At 37.9% G+C, this 12,624-nt stretch overlaps 1 protein-coding gene across 1 annotated transcript in view; it reads left to right on the forward strand.

The window, feature by feature from the left end:
- Positions 1-12,624, forward strand: part of LAMA1 (laminin subunit alpha 1) — a 98,023-nt gene that overhangs the window by 22,802 nt on the left and 62,597 nt on the right. Inside the window, exons 4-5 of the mRNA XM_014871232.2 lie at positions 5,496-5,738; positions 10,658-10,837. Coding sequence (XP_014726718.2) covers positions 5,496-5,738; positions 10,658-10,837 — 423 coding nt within the window. The remainder of the gene's footprint in view (positions 1-5,495; positions 5,739-10,657; positions 10,838-12,624) is intronic.

The following is a 12,624-nucleotide window of genomic DNA, read 5'->3' on the forward strand; positions in this document are numbered from 1 at the left end:
GAGATGCCTTAGTTTTTATCCCCCTAGAACAATTTCATTTTGGAAACAAACCAGCTGAGCTGCCCTCTGAATCATTTATTCTTCAGTCTTAGTGCTGTTGATGTTTTAACAAATACATATCTTTCCTCCCCTGACCCATGCTCAGTTTCACTAATTTGATTTGAAAAGTTTCCCCTAAGGGGCCTTTCTTCTGTGTTTTCCCTAGAGAGTTTGAGAGAGAGAAGGCATCTAGGGCTATGCAAACTGAATGTAAATTACTGCTCTGTGAGAAAGGATTTGGTTAATAGAGATTGCTTGAAGTCGGTGAGTTATTAGAGCTGACTTGGTGGGCTTACTTTAAACGAGTCAGCACAAGTAAAGAAAACACAAAAGAAAAGCATGTGAAAGACCTTAGTGATTTTAGTAATTGTTTAATTCATACATTTGTTTCAGAATTACTTAAAATAGGACCTGTAAAGGTAATCCTGAAAGTCAGTACCTGTGTTCAGTATAACTTCATCATTGTTACTTTATTTTTTTACATTTCAAGCTGTGTGCGTTAAATCTGTCAAGTACCATATTAAAGTAAACATGCCTTTCAACTTTCCTTGCCAGAGTATATATTCACAGTATATATTTTTGTGATGTTAAAAATGACCGCCTGGTCATTATTTATGGGCGTTTTTTTGTGCAATTGTCAGAAGTTCTAGGAGTAAGAGGAATTGACTGTTTCTTTGGATTATTACCAATGTACAGTTTAGAGATATAATCCAAGCAGTTGAGTTGGTAAGTGCTGAAACATATCCTTGTCTGGCAAATATGGGGAAGATTCCCATAGCTGGGAAGCATTTTATAAGGATAGTGAGTGCTTATGTCATGGTTTTCTAGCTCATATACATCATGGCCACTAGGTACATTTATTCTAGTGTGTCTTTCAGTCTTTCCAGGATTCACATGTATGATACTCTTTCCTTCCCACACCCTACACCACTGTCTCCTCCTCCTCCCCTTTCCATTAAATGTATGGCAATGATCCAGAGCTGGGGAAAGAGTAGTGTAGCAATGAGGTGTAGGATTGATGTACAAGACACTAAGATTTGATTTATGACCTTGTGCTTCCTACGCTGCTAGTTCTACAGAAACAAAATACACAGCAGTGGTTTTCTATAAAAACAGCATTTTTTGCCTGAGTTTGACTCCTCTGGGCAATTGCACTGTGAAATTACAATTCTTTTAAATCCTGGCTATGATACATTTTAGTTGTGTGATTGAGCCAGCTGTAAAATATTACTCTGTGACACTATTAAACAAAGGCTACTTACCTCAGTTTTATTGCCATGCTTCGGACTTCCGAAGATATTTAAATGTACTCTGTATCCTTGGTGTAGCAGAAAGGCAGATGTTTGTATAACAAAAGTTCTGGAATTGCAAAGCAAAACTAGTTCTTCTTAGAAGACTCATAGTAGTAAGTTGAGTTGAGAAAACAACTCCACTTCAGATTAAGTCATAGCTCATGAATATTCTATGAATACTGGATTACCACTGGGAGGCTGATGTAAGAGTAATTTGTAGTTTCTGCTATTACATAGTAAAAAAGAATATAAATATTATAGTATGATTTTTCCTGAGCTTTCATCTTGAAATCAACTGGCAACACCAGGTTTCTGTAAAGATACGTGTTTTGCTGATGTGAAAAAATGCTATTCTGTTGACTTTACAGGACTAATGCTAATTTTTTGTATGTGGCAAACTTCCTTAAAAGCCTTCTGTGGCTTTGTAAAACTGATGATTCCGGGTGTTCATCTGTCCATTCTTACAATAAAATTCTTGAGTAAAATTAATTTGGAATAGATGGAAAATTCATGTTTGCTCATAATGAATCAAAATCTTAAAGAAAAGATAATTAATGAGACTAGAAATTCTGATGGATTTAGTGTATTTTGCACTTTTAACATTACAGATTCATCAGAGCAAAATGTTGCAAACAAAGGCTTCACTGTCTGAGAGCATGGTGCTGTCTTTATCTCAGAAAGATTTCTGTAAACAATATTAGCTGATATACATCCCTTCATCTAGTCTTCTACTCTGAGAATGTTCAAGAATGATGCACTTGGTGTTGCTGGATCTGTATTCAGGGAAACAAGATTTTTAGAAAGTCTAATTAAAGCAGAAATTTCTTGTTTTGTTGGCATTGCAGCTATGAAAGAGGTTTTTTAGTACAAGTTTATTTGGCTGATCTTAGCAATCAGGTTTGAAATGCCTTTAAAATGACACTTTTAATCTATGACTTAGGAATTGCTAACTTGCTTTGACTTGCCCTTTTTACCCTTGTAGTTCAATAAGGAAATTAGTTCTGAGAAAATTATACAGTCAAATTAAAGTATACAAATCATTAGCTCTTGCTCAGGTTTATCATGTGGCTGGTTGGTGGGCACTGAATGGATGTGGAAAGTGATAAGAAACTTTGGTGATGTTCAAACTTGAACTTATAGAAGTCAAAATCTATAAAAAAAGTGCTCAAAGGAAAGTCAGTTAAGATTACTTGGACTTCTTGACCTATTATGGGTTGCAGAGGCTGGGGGATAGCAGGTCTGCAAAACCCTTACCTACAGACATTCCGTAAAACATCTTCATCTGTGAACACTGTGGACACCTTGGTCCTTTCCTTCAGCTTCATTCCCTTGCCTGGAAACATAATCCCTGAGAATAAAGCTCCTCCTGGTAGGTTGTCTTGTGACTTCTTGAGTCTGAGAACATTTTACAAAATCCTTTATTTATTTAACCTGTATTATTTCTGGAGCTGACAAATTTTCCCGAACTTGTTGATATTCATTATCTTGTGAATTTACCTGCGAAGTAAAATGGGATACCTGTGAGCTATGTGTGTAAATGGAAGAGTTGAGAGGAGATTTAATTTATTAACTTGTGCATTTAATTTGTGCACAGTTTCTGTGAAAATGTTAATATTTAACTGGCTTTTCCCTCCCCTCCCCCCTCACCAAGGAACTTGATATTTAAAATAAGTTAGCTTGCATACTCTTGTGAATACTTTTTACTGCAGCAGTTAGTTTGTGGTGAAGGATAGTTCATTGTTACAAGTTGGAACTGGATTTAAAACTAGCCGCATCAGCTGCAGACTATAATGGGTCTTGAAAAATCTCAAAGTAATCAAAAGTAGATCATTTGTTGTTCAGCCAACTGTGTAATAAGTAGGGAAGCAGTTTAGTTGATGACAGCAAGCAGAGAGAAAAAAAAAATAAATAAAGGACATATGAGAGTTTTTGAGGGAGATTTTTACCAGGGTATTTGAAAAAGGTTTGGGTTCCAGTCTTGCATCTTTAATGCATTTGAGAAAGATTACTGACTTCAAAGGAACTTGGAAGTGCACAGCTGTTTCTAAGCCCAGTCAATAAAACTTCTCTAATTTTAGTAGTTTTGTGAAGTTCTCATCTGTGATGGAGAAAATACCCATACAAGCAACTCCTGTCACATACAAGTATCTTCAGGTTTTGGGTACTGAAATGATGGTATACCAGATTCTGCTTGGCCATAACTGAGTGCAAAACTCAATACTACTAACTGAACCAATGAAGTCCAGGTTGTGTGTAGGGAATACAGTTGTTTGACTTGAAGTCTGCCCAAATGATGTACTTTGTTCCTTTAAAACCATGTATTTTGGCTTTCATTTTTCATTTGGAGATTGTTGGCATGTATGTTTTATTTAAAAGGTGCTTTTCTCTTCATGGAAGCTGGATTATAATTCTTGATATTCATTTAACTTTGATCAAATTTTAAGATTATGTGAAACAACAGAGGATTCACAGACCCCAGTGAAATTTTATTTCTAAGACTGACTAAAGAGTGAGCTGGCTTTTCCTTTTGCCTGCATCTGCTTGCATTGCTGAAAGGGCACAGCAAAATCCTCATTTTCTGTAAATTATCTTGTTTATTGGAACAACTAGAAATGTTCTGTTTGTATCTGACTGATGTTTAACAGGATAAAACTGGCATGCCTGTAAAGAAAGTCAAACCAAGTGAATATTGTAGTTTAAGTTATGTCTGATTTTAATAAAGTAAGATTGTTTTACTTTTTAAAAGATATTATATATAGTAAATCATTTGAAGATAAGTATTGCCAATTTTTTCCTTCTCATGTGTAGAAGATCTCCTAATCAAAGCTTTGTTCACTTAAATAATGTTGTTTTTCAAAAGTAGTTTCCTGAGTTGCATACACAATGCAGTTACTATTTATTCTTGTGAGTTTATTTCCCCATTTGGCAAAATCAAAACCTGCTTTCATGTGGCAAGTATTGTTCTTGCTCTGGCTTTAATCTGTATTGCAAAAAAAAAAAAAAAGGTCCTAAAAATTTAAATTTATAATGTATGAAAGAACTGATGGCAGCCAGATTGGAGCTCAACACGGTATTAATACTGCACATGCAGACAGGAATTATGATGACAATAGAAGCAAACCAGGCAGTATGCTCAAGTGGAAATACATTTCTCTGGGATGGCTGAATAATACAGAGTTTTTCTTTCATCTAAATGTGGCTTGTTGCACCAGTGCATATGAAACATTAAACTCCTATATAGAAGTCTTATGAATTTGCAAATGCAGCCTTTTTGAGTGAGTGAGGTGATGTAGCAGGTACTGGGTAAGGGAGAACGTGGTGGCTTTGCTGTACTTCTGTGTTTGTGTCTCAGGCTGTACCGAGTTGGGGGCCAGTGCAGGTTATCTGGCTGCCATGACAAGGTAATTTAAAAGGTGATATGAACTAAATTACTGCCCTGCCTACTCACAGAAGCGCTGAACAGTCCTGTTGTACGCATGGGGATTTCACTTTGGGTTGTCAGAAAAATAGTCAAGATAGCTACATAGCTCATATGCATCTTAATGTTAAGAACATTAGTTATTTTATGTTTTACTTTTGTCACATTCAGCTTATTTGTCTCTGTATTTTTAGCAGTGTCTTTAAGTAGTCTTCTGCTGAAATAACTTGAATGCAGGATGCAATTGTAATGCAAAGAGGTTTTTAACATAGTGTGTAGAGTTTATCAGAAATACTATTACAGAGAAGATTACATTCCCTGCTAAATTGTAAACCAAAGAGCTTTTTGGGCTACCTCTATTAAAAAAACCCCACAAAAACAAATAGCCAAGCACAAAAAAACCAAGCAAGAAAACACAACCAAACCCCAGGTTTTTGAAGCCCTCTGTGTTTCAGAAGATCTAAACATGTCCCACAGATTGTTATACCCAACTAAGCCTGAAATGTGCAGTATAGATATAGATTTCAGCTCTTACATCAGCACAGACTGATGCCCTGGACACAATTAGACAACCTCTTCTCAAACCGTTGTGCAAAAATTTACCCAAAGTTACAGTATCAAATTTTACCCTGTCCCCAGGTAACCCATATACTACTTTTAAAATTTAAATTTACTACCCTGTTGGCTTCTGGTGGTGTTTTACAGTACAACGAAGTGTTAAAATTTTCCTCTTGCATTTTTTTCAGGTCTTTCAAGTTGCATATGTCATCATCAAAGCTGCTAATGCTCCACGACCTGGAAACTGGATTTTGGAACGCTCCATAGATGGCACGGAGTTCAGACCATGGCAGTACTATGCAATTAGTGATACTGAGTGTTTAACTCGTTACAATATTACCCCAAGAATTGGGCCGCCAACTTACAAGAGAGATGATGAAGTGATCTGCACCTCCTATTATTCCAGACTAGTTCCCCTGGAACATGGAGAGGTATCTTTGTTTTGTAGTGGCAATTTGTGATTAAGAACATGGAGTGATAGCAATTCGAAAACATTTGAATTGCAGTTACAGAGTTCATCACCCTCAGCACTACCAGATCATCTGTTGCTCTTCTTTAATAACATTATCTTTACATCATGTACTAGTATAGCAAACTTCTAAATGTTGGGATGAAATGTGCCTGGCTCTATGTGTTCCCATTACTAAACCCTTTGTTCTCTCTTTCCATATAATTTGATGGTAGCAATTAGCTGTGAATTATTAGTTCCTTTATCCTGAAAAACTATAACAGAGGCTCTGTGTTCTGCCAGTTTTTTCATTTGGTAGAGAAAACTCCTGTGTTAGGAGCACCTGGTTGTGTGAGATAAAGCTGCTAACACTGTTGAAGTGTTCGGCACAGCTGGAACTCCTAAACAAGCCTTGGCATTGTTTCAAGGATGTAGCATAATTAAAAGGGCTACGAGTTGTGCAGTCTTGCTGTTGATTATTCTTTCTTTTCTTTCTTTTAACAAATTCTATTCATGGTACTTGTGTAATTTATTACGAAGAGGCAGCCACATAATGAAATGATACATTAAAACCAGTGGTTATTCCATCGTGAATGCTATAATGTATGACCGTGATAATAAGTGTGGCATTATCCCATGGAGAATGCTAGTAACTCCTAGCTGCATAGAAATCAATATGTTTTTATTTCTTGGTTAAAAAAAGATTGGACTGTATGTAGCCATTCATGTAAAATTAAAACTAACAGCAAGAAAAGAACTAGTGAAATTCAGGAATGTAAGGTCACACTTATTTTAATAAAATGTTTATTGCAGTGTTGTGAGCATATGATCAACAAATAATCATCATAGAACCAACAGATGAGATAGAACAAAGAAACCTCCACCTCTCTCTCCACACAAGTAACAAGAAAACCCTTAGGCTGACTGTATAGGAACAATGCTACTTGTAAATATGCATTTAGTAGGGCCATACAACTCCAGCTCCAGGGATACCAGAAATTCACTTTAGTGACTTTTTTTCTCATTCTTTTTTTCATGATGGTACACATAATTAATTAGGCTACACTGTCTAAAACACTACTTTTTTTCTGAGTATGGTGATGGAAAAACATAACACAAAAAATGGCAGAATTAAATTTCTGTCTACTGTGGAGAATCACAGATTCTTTTAGGTTGGAAAAGACTTTTAAGATCATTGAGTCTTACTAACTATTAGTCTTACTAACAAGGACTAAGGTCATGGAGTCTTATTATATAAGTTCAGCACTGCCAACTTCACCCCTAAACCATGTTCTTACAGTGACACATCTACATGTCCCTCTAGGGATATTGGCTCCATCACTTCCCTGGGCAACCTCCTCCAACGTCTGACAATCTTTTCTATGCAAAAAACATTCCTAGTTTCCCATCTAGGACTCCCTTGGCACAATTTGAGGCTATTTCTTCTTGTTCTATCACTTGATACCTGGGAGAAGAGGCTGACCCCCATCTGGCTACAGCCTCTGGTCAGGTTAGGGAGTGATAAGTTCACCCCTGAGCCTCCTTTTCTCCAGGCTGAACAACCTCAGCTCCTTCAGCTGCTCCTCACAGGACTTGTGCTCCAGACCCTTCCCCAGCTCCTCTGACCTTCTCTGGACACACTCCAGCCCCTCAATGTCCTTCTTGTAGTGAGCACTCGAGGTGTGGCCTCACCAGTGCCCAGTACAGGGGGACAATCCCTGCCCTGCTCCAGCTGGCCACATTGCTGCTGGTCCAGGCCAGGATGCCATTGGCCTTCTTGGACATGACCTGAACCTGGGCACAGCTGGATCAGGTTCAGCTGCTCTCAACCAGCACCCCCAAGGATCTTTAATGCTGGGCAGCTTTCCAGCCCCTCTGCCCCCAGCCTGTAGCACTGCCTGGGGTTGTTGTGACCCAGGGCAGGACTCAGCACTTGGCCTTGTTGAACTTCATCCAGTTGGCCCCAGCCCAGATCCCTCTGGGGAGCCTTCCCACCCTCCAGCAGATAAACACACATGCATAAAAGCTGTCATTCACAAAGGACAGGCTGCTCCTTTGTGACTGGATTGTCTGTCAGACAGGAATATTGCCTGCATGAAATATCTCATAACCTGCATTACTGAATCTTGGAACTCTACAGAAAATATTTAGGGCTTTGTAATTTGTTCTGGCCTATCTGTTGAACTTAAGAATGGCCCTGCAAACCAGCTGATCTCTGTAAGTGCCTGCCTTATATCCAGCATTTGCTAGCATTCCAGTTCTCTGCCATCAGCTTGGAGTGTCTTGATATGAAATAACTGTTAGGGTAAAAAAACCACATATTTAAATATGGATGTCATTAATAATATTTTTTTTTGCCAAACCTGACATTTTGCCTGTTTGGCTGCTAGATCTTTCTCAGGTTTGAAGAGATATAGCTGTTCAACTCTAAGTTCTGTTGTTTGTCTGATTTATTCTGCTTGAAGATCTGATTCTGGCAATTTACATAATCAGTTTAGGACTCATGATGAATTGCAAGGCTTAAGCTGCAGTTGTTCAAAAATGTTCTTGAGTTATGAAGGACAAGTAAGCCAAAAATACATAATATAGAAATATTAGAGTGTATAAGCTTATATAACCAATAAATTAGCCAAATTTAGCAGTGTGTAAGGAGAATCATATTTCTTCATTAGTATCTTAGTCAGTACCCTTTCTGTTTCTCCCTTTTTCTGCTTGTTAGTAAGATTCCTCTACAGTCTCTATAAAGATTTAAGTGTATTGTTATGAAATTTCTACTAGTAGAATTTCTACTGTTCAGGCTTTTAACTTTAGAGAAAAAAAGTGAGTCATAATTTACATGTTATCACTTAAAAGGCTCTACTTGGGAATAGTGAGAGTATAGATTAAGCAGGAAAGACTATGTAAAATGAAGGGGCATGAGACACATGGGAGGTAAGGCCAGTTGGTTGCGACAGGCTCTTCTTGATCTTTAAATCTCTGGTGTCTAAGTGATAAAAAGCAAACACAGTGTGTTAGAAATTCCAGTGGCCATGGTTGGATCCTGCTCTCTTTGGTGAGGAAATTAAAGGATTGCAGCGAGCCCAGCAAATTCTATGTCTATATTGAAAGGTAAATGTGAGTAGGATGTGGTGCCCCATGCTAAAGTTGTGTTCTTCTAAAGTTGAGCACATATGTATTAATTTTTTTTCAGTAAAAGGAGTGCAGTGATATTTGAATTTTTGACTGACAATTCTGCCTTGTAATTCCCAGCAGAAAATGTAACTTCTGAATGAGTATGTCACAACCAATTTGCCTGAAGAAAACAGACTGAGATGTGGTGGGCATGTTCAATTTTCAGTTGCATGGGTACAAAGAGGAAAAATCTCTTCTACGTGTCTGTGACAGGATCCAAGAAGAATTCTGAAATTGCAACAAGGAAAAACATGGTTTAGAGATTAGGACCATTTCTAACAAAAAAGCTGGAAAGGCCTGGAATATATTGCCTTCGAGGGTTGTAAAGTCAGCAGCAGCACTGGTCTTCAAAAACAGATTGGTCAAGCATCTAAAAAAATTCTAGTAAATCCTACTTTAGCATAGAAAATAGACTAGAAGAATTCTCTGCATTTCTATGAGAGCTGAATATTATATCAGGTGAGGCTAATTTGCAGGATGAGACCTGGGAAGCATTTTGGTTTTCATAATTGTTAGTCTGTGGTTGAAAAATAGATGAGCTATCAGAAAAGTTAAAATCTTTGAACACACTGTGTTAGAATATTAAGAAGGAATGGTGCTAATCAATAAATGTCAAAATTATAATTTGGGAATGTGATCTCCATTACAAGTTTCTGTTTATATGTCTTTTAAATAACACAGTTACTCTCTAGGGAGGCCCTAGGGATCTCCATTACAGAATTAAGATTTTCTTTTAAAAATAATAATAATAAAAAATCTATAACATATAGGAATATTTTCAGGGGAACAATTTGACAGTACTGTACAAAGTTGAAACTATAAATTCAAGAGTAGTATAGGAGATACAATTGCTTATCATAAATGAGAATATGTCATGCACTCTGAAATGCAGCTGACAAGCCCAAAACCTGACCCTTTGTTATGGACACCAGGTGACCTGTTGAACATTTGTTTGTTGTCTGTAAGGTAGAGTCTTGTTCTTCTGTTTCTTACATAAAATGGAACAGGGACTGTATGGTCATAGGGAACTATATCCTTGTGTGTTCCTAAGTAGCTTTGGAAAGAAGGAAGGGGCCATTGCCAGAAAAAGCCATGCAGTTTGATACCAAAAGCCATAGTGGGGCCAACTGGAATTGTGCAAGGAAGATGAAGGTCAAATGAGTGGGATTGTGATGGCAGCCCCTTGCTTTCAGTTGCCCTCCCCTTTGTGGCATCCCACTGCATTCTCTTATCACTGAGTACTTGCTGATTGTGCAGCCCTATCGCTGCTAAGTGTAGGAATAATGACCCCAGATTGAGTATGTGGACCAGATTATGCTTTGTAATCTTTCTGTTTGGAAAGAAGAAATCTGTAAGGACAAAACTGAGTTTATGGCCAGAGTTACATATTCCATCTTAATGAGGGAGAGGAAGGAAGACTGCAGGACCTAGGCATTGGTCCTTGATTCTGTACCTTGGTTTTTCTCCTTATTTTATCACTACAAAAGCCCGGAGACTTGGGACTATGATGACCTGATAATGGTGGTTTCAGAACAGTGTGAGTCAGGCAGCAGGAATTTTACCTGCAGGTAGACAATGGGGAAATAAAAAGAACTCCGGGTAGTTTAACACGTCACCATCCTGAGTTGTTTCGAAACAAGATAAGTTCTGTGGTTTTGATTCTCAGACTAATATTTGTTGTGATAAATGAATCACAATTATGTTTGTGACTAAGCCAGCCTTTCTTTCCAGATTCACACATCACTGATCAATGGTAGGCCTAGTGCTGATGATCCCTCACAGAAGCTGCTGGAATTCACTTCTGCAAGATACATTCGCCTGCGACTGCAGCGTATTCGAACGCTGAATGCTGACCTCATGACTCTCAGCCACAATGACCCTAAGGAACTAGACCCCATTGTTACCAGAAGGGTAAGCTGATTGTTCATAAATGGTATTCAGTGTATCTTGATGGAAGAGTCTATTCTGACATATCTGAGAAGGAGAAGTACTTAATCCTTTTCCTTAATCATTCAGAGTCACTTTGATAGGTTGTTAAATAATTCTTGCTTTGCCTTTGACACCATTAACAACAATATCTTGTCATAAACAGCTTTTAGAAAAAGCTTTTTCAAGATGTTTTTTTATTTGTTTTATTTTTATTTGTTTGAGTACATGATTTGTGCTAGGAGCAGTGTTTATAATGCTTTATCATCAAGATACAAAATATGGTTTGGCTGATGGACATGCCACTTGAGGTTGCTCTTGATGCTGTTGCAGTACCTTTTGTGGTCTATCATAGATTTCAGGATCCAGTGCTGTGGTTCATAAACATAATTATTTGAAAACATTGCTACTGTGAACTTTCATGTCTGATAAGAATTTTCTTCATTTTTAAAGGCCGTTATAATCAATTGTTTTAGAGCCCGTGAATTAATGTATATAATTCCAAGAGTATTAACTGATTTCCAGATTTGGTACTAAAACTGAGCCCCAGGCACTTAGGCTGTCTTCTTCAGGCTTTCACACAAATTCAATATTGGAAATCTAAACAGTTCTGCAGGATTTTTGCTTTGTATCTTGCCACTTTGATAATCTTAATTTGCCTATGACTCATATGTTAGCACTTCAGAGGCCTCAAGTTTTTCTGTGAAAGTAGGCTTTCTGATGAGTACAGGAGAAGTGTTTCCTCTTTCCCTTCCTTTGTAGCTCTTTTTCCTGAAAAACATCTGCAGGCAACTCTTCCTTGTGCAGCAGCAGATTTCTTGCAGCTTGTGGCTTCTCTGATACAGGCAATTCTTGTGCTGTCTGGATAGCTGAGTGCAGAAGGGAGGAAGGAACTTGGATTTGGTCAGGGATTGATGGGTACTTTCAAGGTGTCCATTTAACTGCAGCATTTCAAAGTGTAAAATCTGGATTATATGCATTTTCTGTCAATGGGAATTGCTAGCATGGAGACTGCAAGAGGAGAGTATTGGACAGGTGCTCCATCTGTGTCTTGCTGGCAACAGGGAAATGAGAGGTGAGATGTTCCCACAGAGCAGGCTAGTTGATATTTAGATCTATCAATGGTATTGGCATATCAAGACATACACCCCAAAAAGTTAAGTTTGACATGGAAGCATACAAACATACATCTGGGAAACAAGAATTTGGAGGACAAGCATTGCCACTGGTTTTGTAATATACACAGTTTTGCAATCTAGGGCTTTGTACTTCACCTAGCACTGCTTTGTGCAGTTTTGCACGAAGAACTACACATATTGGCCAGAGTTCCCAAATCCTGATGTCTCACCTTGAGTCTCACTTTTTTGTGCAACCAGCTATAACAAAGATAACCACTTCCAGCTTTCTGGATGCTGTTTTTATTGGCTTTGAAGACTTTACTATGGTTGTTCATACCAATTATGTTTAGTTTCCTATACATAGTCTTGAAAAATGGCCAATTCAGATTCTGAGTGTTCAAGACCACCTTTATTTCTGTGTTCTTTTTATTTATTTCTGTCTGTAGCATTTGATTATTGCTCTCATTCAGCTCCAAGCTGCACACAGCTGCTGTGAGCCATACACTGTCAGAAAATAAGACAAGGGAGATGAAGCAGGGAACGCAGTGAGAAATTAAATTCTGCTTTTGTCCCCTTCCTTTTTCAGCCTGAACCTCCTTCTTTGTAGTTTAGGACTTACTGTTCATGATAAGTCCCTGAATTATTTTTGTAGTT

Source organism: Sturnus vulgaris, chromosome 1 (genome assembly GCF_052056855.1).
Source record: "Sturnus vulgaris isolate bStuVul1 chromosome 1, bStuVul1.hap1, whole genome shotgun sequence".
NCBI lineage: Eukaryota > Metazoa > Chordata > Aves > Passeriformes > Sturnidae > Sturnus > Sturnus vulgaris.